The 16,407-nt window shown below is 40.9% G+C and overlaps 1 protein-coding gene across 1 annotated transcript in view; it reads right to left on the bottom strand.

Annotated features, from left to right (window-relative positions):
* Positions 1-1,818: 1,818 nt before the first annotated feature.
* Positions 1,819-16,407, bottom strand: part of LOC139639604 (WD repeat-containing protein 7-like) — a gene marked incomplete at its 5' end in the record, with an annotated part of 41,482 nt that continues 26,893 nt past the window's right edge. Inside the window, 2 exon segments of the mRNA XM_071513739.1 lie at positions 1,819-2,134; positions 12,088-12,302. Of these exon segments, the coding sequence (XP_071369840.1) occupies positions 2,096-2,134; positions 12,088-12,302 (254 nt within the window).

The raw sequence follows: 16,407 nt of genomic DNA, 5'->3' as shown, positions 1-16,407 counted from the left end.
TTTACTACCACTACTGCTATTGTTTACTACTACTACTACTGCTATTGTTTACTACTGCTATTGTTTACTACTACTACTACTGCTATTGTTTACTACTGCTATTGTTTACTACTACTGCTATTGTTTACTACCACTACTGCTATTGTTTACTACTACTGCTATTGTTTACTACCACTACTACTGCTATTGTTTACTACTACTACTACTGCTATTGTTTACTACTGCTATTGTTTACTACCACTACTGCTATTGTTTACTACTACTGCTATTGTTTACTACCACTACTACTGCTATTGTTTACTACTACTGCTATTGTTTACTACCACTACTACTACTGCTATTGTTTACTACTGCTATTGTTTACTACTACTACTGCTATCATTTACTCCCACTACTACTGCTATTGTTTACTACTACTGCTATTGTTTACTACCACTACTACTACTGCTATTGTTTACTACCACTACTACTGCTATTGTTTACTACTACTACTATTGTTTACTGCCATTACTACTGTCATTGTTTACTACTGCTATTGTTTACTACTACTGCTATTGTTTACTACCATTACTACTGTCATTGTTTACTACTGCTATTGTTTACTACTACTGCTTTTGGTTACTACTGCTATTGTTTACTACTACTACTACTACTACCACCACCACCACTACTACTCATCATCATCATTATCATCATCAGTAAAATAAAGAATGTAAAAATAGACTTCTAAAACGTTTTTCTCTTAAGATCCAGCTCCAAGTTGGACTTTCAGTTGTACAGCATTACAACTTCTTCAGGGAACAATGATTTACTTTATTATTATCCAGACACACACACACACACCACACACACACACACACACACCATCAGTTCTAATTGTCACCAATGCTAATACGCTGCTCGATGCTAACTGTGTTACCAAAGACACCTGCATGGTGCTGTATGCAGAAGAGACTTGTTTGTTTACATGGTAATGGCCTCATGACTGCAATCAGAGAACGGTAAACACTGTTATCCATTTTCTTCTGAGGGAGGGAGGGAAGAAGGAGAGGAGGAGGGAGGAAGGAAGGGAAGGAGGGAGGGAAGAAGGAGAGAGAGGAGGGAGGAAGGGAGGGAGGGAGGGAAGAAGGAGAGGAGGAGGAAGGGAAGAAGCAGAGGAGGAGAGGGAAGAAGGAGAGGAGGACAGGAGGGAGGGAAGGAGAGAAGGAGGAAAGGAAGAAGAGAGGGAGGGAAGGAGGAAGGCAAGGACAGTCGCACAGGAAGTGATGCGTTTTACGTTTCCGGTTTGTTTGAAATCAACAGAAGAAGAAGAGCCACCATGACTGAAGAGACAGAGAGAAGAGAAACTCAAACTGCATCAGGGAAAAAGAAACAGATGAATCGGAGGGAAAGAAACCGTCTGAGACTAAACTAGACGAACATCGACGTCGCCTTCCCAAGATGAGGAGAGAGGATGAGGAGCGATGAAGATCTGGCTCTTTCTATTGGACTGGGAGGTTTCACTGTCGTTTATTACCAGGCCTTCCTCCAGGGTTCTTGTACTTGATATTTTTCAAAATAACCAGAAAAACAAATAAACTGTGATACTGTGATTACCATCCAAAACTGTGTACATTTTTTATACATGTCAGACCATACTGCCCACCGTGTTATGGCTGTAACTCTCACTGTAGGGCTGCATGATTAAGGCAAAAACGATAATCCTGATTAGTTTGCTAAATATTGTGATTATTGATCATGATCATCTCAGTTTCTGTAAACAAAATCATTTTATTGCACTTTTGCACCTTTACATACATTTTCTAATTTTCACTTGTTTCAGCGCAGGATTTGTCTTGTTTTCACTCTTACTCTTATTGTGGCTCTTATTTACAAAATTGAAATCATAAATAATTTCTACTTTATTCCTTTGTCACTCAGCTCCAGTCTGAAGACAAACTGTCCAGAATCTGTTGTTGTCGTTTCAAACCAAAGAGTCTCCAGATGAGACGATGATCCACTTTCAGTTTTCAGGGTTTTCCTCTCTAACAGCCGGTCCGTTCTCCTCCTCAGACTCTCTGTCAGGTTTCTCTGCTTCTCCTCCTCAACTTCAGCTTCAGTCACATGATGCAGGCCGAGCATTCAGAGGCTGAGACTGTGGACGATGTTATGGAACTCTTAATGGAGATATCGCATGGGCAAAATATCTTACAAATATAAAACTATTTCGAAAAAGGAAAACATTAACAACGTATAGATTGAATGGCCACAGTCTTGCTATCAAGGGACGGAACAGAAAAACAAAGACAGAGAGAGAGAGAGAGAGAGAGAGAGAGAGAGAGAGAGAGAGAGAGAGAGAGAGAGAGAGAGAGAGAGAGAGAGAGAGAGAGAGAGAGAGAGAGAGAGAGAGAGAGAGAGAGAGAGAGAGAGAGAGAGAGAGAGAGAGAGAGAGAGAGAGAGAGAGAGAGAGAGAGAGAGAGAGAGAAAACAATAATTAGCCTTGGAGACTCCTGGCTGACCAAGAGACACAATACACCTGCACCTGGGACACACACACACACACACACAGAGAAAGGCACACCATCTCAGGTCTATCAGGAAAGCCTTCCCCTAAGGGTGGATATACACTGGTACTGTGTGTGTGTGTGTGTGTGTGTGTGTGTGTGTGTGTGTGTGTGTGTGTGTGTGTGTGTGTGTGTGTGTGTGTGTGTGGTACCTGCCAGCAATATCAAATGTAAGGTGTAACATATGTAACCACATTTGTACCATGTCCCATGTTCCTGTGTGTGTGTGTGTGTGTGTGTTTCTCTGTGTGTACGTGTGTATATGTGTGTGTGTGTGAGTGCATGTGTGTATCTATGTGTGTGTGTGTGTGTGTGTGTGTGTGTGTGTGTGTGTGTGTTTGCAGTATCAGATGTTAGCATGTATGAATGTCCCCAAGTTGAAGCAAAAAAGCTTTTAAATACACTGTCATCAATATTAGGATTTTCGTGTAAATGGTGAACGTGTGTGTATGTTTCTCTCTCTGTGTGTGTGTGTGTGTGTGTGTGTGTGTGTGTGTGTGTGTGTGTGTGTGTGTGTGTGTGTGTGTGTGTGTGTGTGTGTGTGTGTGTGTGTGTTCTACTGGTGGATCAACACTGCCATCCACAGGCGGAGAGCCACATCACCAGCAGAGAAAGACAAAGAGCCTGTGATGGGAAAACACTCGACTGATGCTTTGTCCTGCAGTTATATATTAGGGAATTAAATGATATGAATTAACAGTTATTAACCTGATGTTACATGATATGTGAGACTGAACAAACACACCAACAAATACATGTAATCATATTGGAAATGGGAGTTACCAGGCAGGGAAATGACAGCCATCAGGCAAATAGTGGTAAGTTAGTCTCCTCTACTTTAACCAACCATCATTAGAGTCCTATTCTACTCTAAACATCTCATTGGCTGATAAACAGTGACAGTGGCTCGTAGATTTAGGGATTTATCAGCCGCTGCTGCCTGTAGATGAACAGGTTTCAAAAACATAATAATCGTCATTTTAGTCATAATTCCTTCGCCCACAATCTGCTATCTGTGAAAATAAACTGACCTTTCAATTTAATTCCCTCTCTGTTTTTCTCTTCTGTCTTTTTTATTTTGTTGGTGGGTGGGTTCACACACACACACACACACACACACACACAGTGTCCTATAGCTCCTGGGCAGTAGGTAGAGGTGTCAGTCTAAAGGTCGCCGTCCTGCAGGGCCCTTCAGGCAAACAACACTGGAGTCCAACACACACACACACACACACACACACACACACACACACACGTACGTATATGCATGCACGCACACACTGATGTCAAGTAATCACATATACAAAAACATACCTATATACACAACACTGTCTCTTCATCATTTTACTAAGAAGTAAGATCAATCACATGAGCAACAAAAATGTTAAAGTCAGTATTTCATAAAGATGAATTCCAAATCATGAATATCTATTTAGGAGAAATCACAGCATGAGGTTCATCATTCAGTTCTTTTACAGCAGGGATTCTCAACCTTTTTCATATCAAGGATCCCTAATTTAGTCCACATTAGATGGACCCCCATTTGATGAGAATTTGTCTCTTGGAACCAAATCTGAGAATTGTTGTATTGTCAGATATGATTTTGTCCAAAATTACATGACTATGTGTATTGTAGGTAGAGAGATAACAGAGACACTATGATCAAAACAGTCATTCTTCTACATTCTCTAATTGTGTTAAATTCTTGTAAATGAAATAATGGTGAAGTTTAACAATTCATCAATTTTCTGGGGACCCCCTGGAACCCCCTCAAGGACCCCTGGTGGTCCCTGGACCCCACGTTGAGAACCACTGTTTTAGAGTATCTGGTGTGTAAAAGCTTGATTTTTCCAACCCAGGACTTAAAGGAGTGTTCAGTACTCTGTGAGCTCTATCGGCCTCTACTGGACACCAGCAGGAACTACAACAACAACAACAACAACAACAACAACAACCACCACCATATTCTCCCACAGCAGAGCAGTGAGCTGATCAGAGCACAGGTGAAATATCACCGGAATATAAACCTGCTTTGGCTTCTGCTTTTCCGGCTTGAGAACGAGAACATTTCAGTCTTCCTGGCTGAAACTGTGGAACACCTTACCAACTGAAATAAGAAACTGTACCTCCGACCACAGCTTCACACAAAGTCTCAAGGCCTGGCTTTTGAAAAGTCAGACATGTCAACATTTCTAATCTACATAGGACATTGCTCATTTTATTATTATCGTTGTTATTACTGGCCAACCTGCTGCTTTGCCCGTTGCCAGGCGGCCAGCTTTGCATGGCTTAGTTGGTTGTGGTCAGTATTGCTCGGCTGTGTGTTGTTGCTTCGTTGCTTGCACGGCTATATGTGCCGAAATGGTGTTTGTTGTTGCTGTATTGTTGTGCTGATGTTTTGCTGTTTCCTGTTGCTCTGCATGGCTTCTGTTCTGTCTTGAGAGTAGGGCTGCAACTAACGATTATTTTCATTGTCGATTAATCTGTCGATTATTTCCTCGATTAATCGATTAGTTGTTTGGTCTATAAAATGTCAGAAAATGGTGAAAAATGTGGATCAGTGTTTCCCAAAGCCCAAGATGACGTCCTCAAATGTCTTGTTTTGTCCACAACCCAAAGATATTCAGTTTACTGTCATAGAGGAGGAAAGAAACCAGAAAATATTCACATTCAAGAAGCTGGAATCAGAGAATTTTCACTTATTTTTCTTAAAAAATTACTCAAACCGATTAATTGATTATCAAAATAGTTGGCGATTAATTTAATAGTTGACAACTAATCAATTAATCGATTAATCGTTGCAGATCTACTTCTTGTTTTGTTGCTGTTGTTGTCTCTATGGCGTCTTGTTGTCTTCGTTCTGTACATTTTATCACTTTATAGGTTTGAAAACATCTCGCCAAAAGGACTGCAGTTGAAAATTAGCCAGCTGGCTAACACTGGCACATTTACAGAAATGTTGATTAATGCGTGTTGTCCTCATAAATAAACTAACAAACAAACAAACAAATGTGTCGAGACAAACCACCGTCCTCCACCACAGTTTAAAGTAATCAGTTTGGGAAACAAAACTCATGACCTGAATCTGATCATTCAATATTTCCAGAATCTATAGGATCCAACCTGTCAAAGTCTTCTTATTACGTCAACTCCGCTTCTTCAGGTAGAAAAACCACATACAGACTTCTAACGGGCTGGGCGATACGGCTCAAATCAATATCACAATAATCATAAAAAAAAATTCCTGATTGATATATATCATGATATGGCTCACATATGGCTCAAATTAATGTTCATCCCAACTGCCATTTTCAAATAATATTCCCACCAAACCTAATTTTGTCACAGTTTTTAAATTAATGTTTAATCAGCACATCATCACCATAAGATTCACTGAAAGACCAGAAACCAGAATACTGAATTATCACCCGGCTCTAGTTTTACACAGTACCATCATTAGGTGTAAGGTTTTGTGTCTCTTTAATCAAATGATGGATTTCTCATGTTGGAGTCTGAATATCATAGTGGGCTGCTAAAAGTTTTCTCACACACACACACACACACACACACACACACACACTTTCATAGTTCGACCGGTTCAGCAATACTCCCAAGGACAAATCCAAAGGTGCAGAAACAAGACACACATCGACTTCCTCACATACACACACACACACACACAAACACACACACACAGATATCAAAACAACAGCATGTATTGGCAACAAACACAAAAGGACAAACATTAGTCCTTAAAGGGACACACACACACACACACACACACACACACACACACACAGATAAAGCCTTGTAGTTAGGTAGGTGTAATGTTTGGGTTGATTGTCTGACATTTCACGGTCATTATCTGTCATTACACACAGTGGGGGGGCACACACACACACACACACACACACACACACACACACACACACATACACACCCTCACAGGGAATAGTGGGTGGTTTTGACCCATTATTTGAGTAGATATTAGAGAGAGAAAAATGACAGAGGTGTGAGGGAAAAAAACAGAGAGAGAGAGAGAGAGAGAGAGAGAGACTATTTGACCACAGTCAAGTATTTATGACAGGAAGAGAAGGAAGGAAGGGAGGGAGGGAGGGAGGGAGGGAGAGAGGGAGAGAGGAAAAGAGGAGAAATTGCAGCTGTTGTGTTGGCCTTTTCAGAAAAGGACAGCTGTGATTATGGGCAGTTATAGAGGAAAACCCAAGGAGACACCCACAACAACATACACACACACACACACACACACACAGATCCCTGCACACACATACACACACACTGAAACACAAACACACACACACACACACACACTGAGAAAAGGAAAAGAAAACTGAACTACTGCCAGACAAAACCGCCTGGGTACTGGGGGAAGGATGGATGGGGAAGGAAGGAAGGATGGAAAGAAGGATAGAAGGAAGGATGGAGGGAAGGGAGGAAGGAAGGATAGAAGGAAGGATGGAGGGAAGGGAGGAAGGAAGGAGTGAACAGATCAGAGAGTCAGCTGAACGGCTTCAACATGAAACTGTAAAATTGTAACTGTAGCAGCAGCTAACCAGACGACGGTCAAACACTAAATAATTCATAGCGTTGGTTTTACTGTGCTGGGAGGCCCAGGTGGGTGGGGTTTGACTCAGACCATTTGGCCTAACAAGTGAACCCATGATCCTCTGAGGGGAAACACATACAAGACTACGGATAAAACCATAACCCGGAGTATTCTGCCACATACTGTGATTGCAGTAATGAATCCTGATCATTCAACTGCAGGAGACTTTCTCAATTAAATAAAATACAACTGACATGCAAATACTCTACTGTTATTAACTGTGGAAGATAAAATTCACTGAATTCAAGACTTGAATAGACAGTTTTTCATCTTTTTGGATCGACTGGAATGTTCTTACTTCTCCACTGTAGTGTTTTTACTTATTCACTTGCAATTTATAGAAACACATCTTGTTATTTAATATTTTTTCTTTCTATTTTTTATGTTCTGTAAATGCACTTATATACAGTATATATTGTCTTGTGAGTGTTTATGACTGACTGCACAACAATTTTCCCTGTGAGAAAATAAACATGAACTCTAATTCTTTACCTTGATATATAATGAAATAGGACAAATTTGAAAACAACCTAGGGAAAATGTTCATTTTGATTACTTCAATTCTTGAGCTTAAGTCTAATGACAAGGCTGACCATCTCTCAATGTCTCTGCTAATCTGAAAATGAATCTGATTACAGTTTGTTTTATAAAGATGAGTTAGTTGTTTTGTTAAAGTCACACCAAGATATTTTATAGTTTTTGAATCCCATTTCAATTGGAAAGTTCTCTGAATTTCTTGGGATGGAGTATAGTTAAAGGCCAAAATCCGTGTTTTATTCACATTTACTTTGTATCCTGGGTGACCACCATACATGTTTATAAGGTGCATCAGCTGGGTAAAGCTTGTATTGGGGCTCTCCAGGTATATTATGATATCATCCTCAAATAAGCTGATTGTGTGTTTCTGTCCCTTGATATTAATTCCTTTTACTTCTTCACTCTGTCGTATAGCCTGTGCTAAGGGCTCAATGTATAGGGCAAAGAGGAGGGGGGGCAAGCAACATCCTTTACGGGTGCCCCTCTTCAGCATTATTCTTTCTGTTAGACTACCATTATTTTTTATTCTAGCTGTAGGATTTTGATAGATAGTTTTAATGCATTTAATTGAGTCTTTGTTGAGTCCGAACAGCTCTAATACTAGATACAGGAAGTTCCAATTCACGCTATCAAAAGCCTTTTCGGCATCGAGACATGCAAAATGAAACAAATAAATAAAAAAGGGGCCATTCTCAAAAATATCACCAGCTTTTTATCTGACTCTCAATCTATCATTTATCTGACTCTCTTATTAGTGATTCCCAGTGAGTGAACAGGCAGAGGGTCCAGTGTCTTCCACTCAGGTAACGTGTGTTGATGGACATGCCGACTTGCAGGGATCGAACCTGTGACTGTCCGGTTACAGCTGGGTCTCTCAGGCCACCGGACCACCTGACCACCACTGGCCCGTCCCGCCTGACAGACTGGTCTGGTTCAGACTCCTGAGTCTCCTCCCTCCACTCTTCGTGACTCTTGCGATTCAGAGAGTTTCCCTCGTCAACGGCTTGTTCTCGCTCAGAGAAACAATCGAGCCAATCAGAGCCTTTGTGGGCGGGACTACAGTTTGATCCGTTTGTGCAACGGTTTTTCATTGGCGTTTCAGCAGAATAATATTTGTTAAAATCATCTCCTTAACCAACAGATTGTCTTTGCAAGGACAAAATGTCAAAATGGACGACATTCTTGGTTAAGTTAGTAAATACGCTGGCGGCCGGATACGTCAGTCTCTAGTGATTGGTTCAGATACGTCAGTCTCTACTGATTGGTTCAGATACGTCAATCTCTACTGATTGGTTTAGATACGTCAGTCTCTACTGATTGGTTCAGATACGTCAATCTCTACTGATTGGTTTAGATACGTCAGTTTCTACTGATTGGTTCAGATACGTCAATCTCTAGTGATTGGTTTAGATACGTCAGTTTCTACTGATTGGTTCAGATACGTCAATCTCTAGTGATTGGTTTAGATACGTCAGTTTCTACTGATTGGTTCAGATACGTCAATCTGTAGTGATTGGTTCAGATACGTCGGTCACTAGTGATCAGTTCAGGGAAAGAAAAAAAAAAGACCAGTGAGTTACGGCGTTAAGTTGTATTTGAGTTGATTTCTCCTTTAAACCTGGACTCTCTGCAGTGGAATAAAGCTAAAAGAAAGCCATACTGCACTTCTTTTTTTTTATCGTTTTGACATTTAAGATAGTTCATCCTTCCCTGGGAGAGACTAGTGGTGTGCTGAGCGCACACACACACACACACACACACACACACACACACACACACACACACACACACACACACACACACACACACACACCCACACACACACACACACACACACACACACACACACACACACACACACACACACACACACACACACACACACACACACACACAGAGTGGCTGTAGCGTTGACCTTTGGTTCGTCTCCAGCAGAGTTTTAATTGGTCTGAGACTTCGGACAACTATCTGACCTAGATGACCAGTGTGAGTGTGTGTGTGTGTGTGTGTGTGTGTGTGTGTGTGTGTGTGTGTGTGCGTGTGTGCGTGTGTGCGTGTGTGCGTGTGTGTATGTGTGTGTGTGTGTGTGTGTGTGTGCATGTGTGTGTGTGCGTGTGTGTGTGTGTGTGTGTAAAAGCTATTCTGCCTCTCTCTCTCTGTTTTTTGATGGAATGAGACAAAGAGTTGGAGAAAGAGAGAAGAAAATATAGAATATGAGAGAGGAGGAGGAGATAGAGGAGAGAGGGAGAGGTGCAATAAACACTAGAGAGAGGAGAGAGTGGAGACACACACACACACACACACACACACACACACACACACACACAGGTGCTGTCATTGCTCACTTCACAAGTCTTACAAAGGAAGATTTTCCTGAAATTGTGCTGTAGCGGCATATAAAGATTAAAATAATAAACTTTATTTATTTAAAGAAGTTTATGTTTGTTCATTGTTTGTCTTCTGGTTTTGATTTTCTGAGAAAACAGCACATGAATGCAGCGCTTAGAGGTCCCGGATGTCGGACTTTCCCAGCAGCACCTGAACGCAGCATCATAGTTACGGCTAAACAACGGAAATCATCTAATGGTGGAAATCAGAGATCACCACCAAAATCTAATCCACTGATTGGCTGGCTGTGTCCAATAAACCTATCCTCAATTCTTCCTTGAATGTTTTTATTTAACTGTGTTTTTATTAGGAATTTAAAAGCAGATATACTTGCAGAGATAAATTCACAAAATTCCATTTAAACAATCCCATCCACCCTTAGCCCCGCCCCGTTATATAAATTACTGTAATGTTATATGGTGCAATACTTTTCCTAGTTATCTTGAGAAACTACAGATTTTACAGAAGAAAGTTATACGTGCCATATCATGGTCCAAGGTAAATGCTCCCACTGACCCTCTTTTCCACAGCTACAGTCTTCTGAAGCTTACTGAATGTAATATCTTTCACAATGCTTATATAATGTATAATGTTGCATATATGCTCAACGACAGACTTTGTGACTTTATTCCGACTTACCTTCCCTCGCATACATATAAGACTAGAAAAAAGCATCTTATAAAGGGTAAGAAACGTAAACTTAAATGTACAAGCTTTAGTGTGGTTAGCAGAGGTCCAGCGGTGTGGAATGAGCTTGATAACACTATAAAAATGTCATTATCTGTGTCTGTTTTCAAAAAGAGTTTAAGGCTAAAATATGTTTAAGTTTGAATACCCTGAACGGCTGGGGACTAATAAACTAGTTACTCTACTCTGAAATCCATTCAAATTGTTCTGTTATTTCCACTTGCCATATGTCTCTACTTATTGTATCTTACCTATTTAATCAATGTTTAGACTGATGGAATAAATGTCTTAGGATCATTTAGTAGTACTTTTTAGGGTCTTAGGTTAGTCTTATGTGTTTTGTAGGTTGTAAATGTTACTGTATAATACATGCACTTTTTCAAATCTAGACGTGTTAGTAAACATATATTTTAAATACTATCTGCTTAGTGTCTGGGTCCCTGTTCTCAAGCTTCAGATAGCTTATCAGGGTGTCCCATTTCACATATCTCCATTATGTCTCATATGATTGTACTTGATGATTATGTTATATCTCATATGATTGTATTTTAACTGATTTAAGCATTACACGAGAGGGTGAGCTTTACTGTCATTACTGGCACGACAGTGATGCGGTCTCGTGTAAAATTGTCCTGTGTCTCGTGTAATATTGCGATTATACAACAGTTACCAATAAAATAGAAGATATAAACAAAATGTATTCATATTGTGGGGCAATTCGTTCTCAAAATAAAAAAAATGTTCTAGTGTTATCTCTGTATCACTGTTATTTGATCACGTTCTAAATGTCTAGTTGACCAATCAGATTGCTTGGTCGGAACTACCTGTTGTATAATTGTGAATAAACTGAACTGAACTGAACTGAACTGAACTGAACTGAACCGTTTACACTGTCAGCGTTTCCTACATCCAGCAGCTCAGTAGGCGGTATCTGACCTGAACTGTACAGCAGTGGTTCTCAACGTGGGGTCCGGGGACCACCAGGGGTCCTTGAGGGGGTTCCAGGGGGTCCCCAGCAAATTGATGAATTGTTAAACTTTTTTTAAACCATTATTTCATTTAGTTAACACCATTTAATGTAGAAGAATGACTATTTTGATCACTTTCACTGTTCTCTCTCTGCCTACAATACAGATAGTCATAGGATTCTGGACAAAATCAGATCTAACAATAAAAATATTCTCAAATTTGGATCATCAAATGGGGGTCCGTGGCCCTAATGTGGACTAAATTTGGGATCCTCGATATGAAAATAGGTTGAGAATCACTGCTGTACAGTGCTGATCTGAGAGCTGCTGCTGTCTCTACCTTGTCGGCGTTGTCTGCAGCCAGCAGGTTGGTGGCCAGCGTCTGCAGCTTGTGCTGGGCCATGTTCTTCAGAGCGGCCAGGCTGCGGCGGGACATGGCCTGCTTCAGGTTGACGGCCGGGTGGCTCAGAGCGTCCACCATGGCCGGGGCCAGCTCGTCGCAGGCGTTCAGGATCTCCACCGCCGTTATTCCCATCACGCAGCGGTCCAAGGCTCCTGGAAGACAGAGAGACACGTAAACGTAAAATGTCGTCCGCGCCACCGGTGACGCGGGCACGGCTGGGACCAATCGGGACCGAGATGCATCGTCCCTCCGAGTTTCATCAGAATCAGACCGGAGGTGCGGCGGTTACTTTCATAGTTTGACATTTTGAACCTTAAAGACCCCATGAAACAGCATCTTTACTTCCTGGATTTGATGTATTCCCTTGTTTCCGGGACATAACACAGTGAGGGATCATTCAAAAGTCTAAACCAATGGAATATGAGTCAGGGAGGTAAAGGCAGTTTTATCTGATGGGAGGGGCGGAGGGGCGGGACTGTTCAAAAATCTGATGGTTTTGTTGGTTAGAGGTTTATATTCCCTCCTCCTGGTGCAGTGTGATGTCACCATGAAAGAGACTCTGTGTTCCAGGAAGTAAAAGTGATGAGACTTTAATTACAGCGTCCCATCAGGCCAGTGTTGGGTTTTTTTTTTTACTCCAGAACAGAGAGCCAAAGTGCATCGTCCCTTCAGGTTTGTCACAATCAGAGCAGTTTTATTATCTGATATCATGTAAAAGCAAAAGACAGCGCCCCCTTTAGACCAATCAGTGTAATTTGAGCGGGACTGGCTTGTTAAAGGACGGGCTTCTTAAATATGAACCAAAGGGTTTTGTTTTTTTTCCAAAACATATATTGCATCTTGGAAAAAAAAAACTTAATTTGTTAGATTTAACAGATGATCGAGTGAATGACTAATTTTTGTGGACAATGCAGCTTCTGAGCTTGTAGAATTTTTTTTTAACATATTATTTTTCTTCTAAATACTTGTTATATTTTGTATCTGTTGCAATTAATATACTCCATTTTGTTTAGATTACCATTTGTTAAAACAGGAGGAGCATTCTTGTTGTTTTTTTGTTTTGTTTTGTTTAGTTTAAATGCAGCAATTTTATGTTGTATTTTATATTATATGAATGTAGAAGGCTGAAAAAAAAAAAAAAAAAACCCTCATTTGTAAAAAAAAAAAAAAAAAAAAAAGGCCAGTGGGCTCAGACTGGACACTGTGTATCCCCCCCCCCCCCCCCCCCCAACCACACACACACACACACACCAATACAGAAAGGCTATTTGAAGCCATAGAGTGCAATCCCAATACTTCAAATAGATGTTTCTATTCAGCACAGTAGTTTCATCTCAGTCTTCCTCTGTCTATATTCTCTCTCCAAATCGTTATCTCCCTTTCTCTTTATCCATTTCTATCAAACCCTCTCTCTCTCTCTCTCTCTCTCTTTCTCTCTCTCTCTCCTAATAGACCTGAGATGGTGTGCCTTTCTGTGTGTCTGTGTGTGTGTGTGTGTGTGTGTGTCCCAGGTGCAGGTGTATTGTGTCTCTTGGTCAGCCAGGAGTCTCCAAGGCTAATTATTGTTCTCTCTCTCTCTCTCTCTCTCTCTGTTTCTCTCTGTTTCTCTCTCTCTCTCTCTGTCTCATCTACAGTACATCAGTCTGTCTCTCATCCTCTATTGTCTCTTGATTCTGATGCGGGTCGCCGCTGATACAGCCTGCTGCTCCATTTCTGACTGCAACAATTTTCCATCTTTACAGAAATGGGGTGAGAGAGAGGGAGAGAGAGAGACAGAGAGAGAGAGAGAGAGAGAGGGAGAGAGAGAGACAGAGAGAGAGAGAGAGAGAGAGAGAGAGAGAGAGAGAGAGAGAGAGAGAGAGAGAGAGAGAGAGACATCATTTGCAGTAGACAGTGCTGACATTAGTGTCTGATATTGAGTGAGAGGAGAAGTGGCAGTTTTCCAAATGGGCTGAGAATACCCAATACACAGCTAAGGAGGCCTAGGACCCGATTATACCTGTGTGTGTGTGTGTGTGTGTGTGTGTGTGTGTGTGTGTGTGTGTGTGTGTGATGAAGGGCCTGTGAGCCATCGCCCTATTACATGTCCAACGCCTGAGTACACACACACCTTCCTTAATTTCACACTTAGCTACCCTGCAATCTCCCAACACTACAGCTCATTCAGGTCCCCAACAGACACACACACACACACACACACACACACACACACACACACACACCTGGCCTGGTCCACCGGCTAGCTATCATTCAAGCTAACATCGCCTCGCTGCTGTGCCATGCATTATTACTACAGATTAGGTTGTCAGTGTAACTCTGCACCGAGGCTAGAGGGCGCTGTGGAGTAAATATCATCCAGTGCTTTGGATAGAGACACACACAATGCATTAAAGCAGTGGTTCTCAACGTGGGGTCCGGGGACCACCAGGGGTACTTGAGGAGGTTCCAGGGGGTCCCCAGAAAACTGATGAATTGTTAAACTTCAGCATTATTTCATTTACAAGAAGTGAACACAGTTAGAGAACGTAGAAGAATGACTGTTCTGATCATAGTTTCTCTGTTATCTCTCTACCTGCAATACAGACAGTCATGGGATTCTGGACAAAATCATATCTAACAATAAAAATATTCTCAGATTTGGGTCCGAGAGACAAAATCACATCAAATGGGGGTCCGTGGCTCCAATGTGGACTGAATTTGCGGTCCTTGGTATGAAAAATAGCTGCTAATACTAGTAAGCATTCAAGCTAATATTACTTTGCTATCATTCAAGCTAATAATACCGAGCTAGAATTCAAGGTAAATTACAATTCCATCATTCAAGCTAATAATACCTTTCTATCATTTAAGCTAATATTACCTTTCTATCATTTAAGCTAATAATACCTTTCTATCATTAAAGCTAATATTACCTTTCTATCATTTAAGCTAATAATACCTTTCTATCATTTAAGCTAATATTACCTTTCTATCATTAAAGCTAATAATACCTTTCTATCATTAAAGCTAGTAATACCTTTCTATCATTTAAGCTAATAATACCTTTCTATCATGTAAGATAATAATACCTTTCTATCATTTAAGCTAATAATACCTTTCTATCATTTAAGCTAATATTACCTTTCTATCATTTAAGCTAATAATACCTTTCTATCATTTAAGCTAATATTACCTTTCTATCATTTAAGCTAGTAATACCTTTCTATCATTTAAGCTAATATTACCTTTCTATCATTTAAGCTAATAATACCTTTCTATCATTAAAGCTAATATTACCTTTCTATCATTAAAGCTAGTAATACCGAGCGACAATTCAAGCTAACAGTGTCTAACTACATTCTTCCCTCTGGCAGGTATGGAGTTGGCAAGTGGCAGAAAATAATTGTGTGCTAATTGTGGCTAGAAAGGAACAACAGCACCATCCAAAATGCTGCTGGTTGTAATTACTTGCAGAGAAGCCCGTCCACACCCCGCTCTCTCATCCCCCATCTGTCTCCATTTACCACCTTTGTTATTCCCATTCTCTCTCCAATCCCTTTCTTTCTATCTCTTCTTCCCTTTTTCTGTTTCTTTTCCTCTCCATCCCCCTGTCCCTTCTCCTTCTCCCTGCCCATCAGTTCACTCACACTGTTATTGTGAACTGCAGTATTGTAATGTAAAGCCAGTCACACTGCAATAATGATTAGTGGATAGAAAACAAGGGTGTTTCACATTAACTCAGTGCTGCTGTCACTCCGCCCGGCCGGAGGGAGACAGAGCTGTTAAAACGCCTCTAATGGGGGTGGAGGGATGAATTACTAAACATGCTGTCTCCCCAATGAATGGACCACACACACACACACACACACACACACACACACACACACACACAGGAACTCATATTGTAAAAAAAAAAACATACACAGATATTGTAGACACACACAATTAGCTGTAAGCGTATGCACTCTTGGAAACACACACAAAATGTATTATTTATCAAAACTGGGAAGGGATCGTGTGTGTGCATCTGTGTGTGTGTGTGTGTGTGTGTGTGTGTGTGTGTGTGTGTGTGAGAGAGTGTGTGTGTATGTGTGTGTGTGTGTGTGTGCGTGTGTGAGAGAGAGAGGGAGTGGTAAAGATTTAAAACACTAAAAAAGAACCGGTCTGGCAGTTTCCAAAACCTAATGGCAAACAATATGCATCTGTGTGTGTGTGTGTGTCTGTGTGTGTGTCTGTGTGTGTGTGTGTGTGTGTGTGTTGTCTGTTTTAAATGGCCGA

This window comes from Centroberyx affinis, unplaced genomic scaffold (genome assembly GCF_046629955.1).
Source record: "Centroberyx affinis isolate AG114_WGS23_722 - 3 ecotype Tasmania unplaced genomic scaffold, CSIRO-AGI_Caff_v1 ptg007454l_1, whole genome shotgun sequence".
NCBI classification, from domain to species: domain Eukaryota; kingdom Metazoa; phylum Chordata; class Actinopteri; order Beryciformes; family Berycidae; genus Centroberyx; species Centroberyx affinis.
The sequence above is the reverse complement of the archived record's forward strand: the minus strand, read 5'-3'. Positions and strand labels throughout refer to the sequence as shown.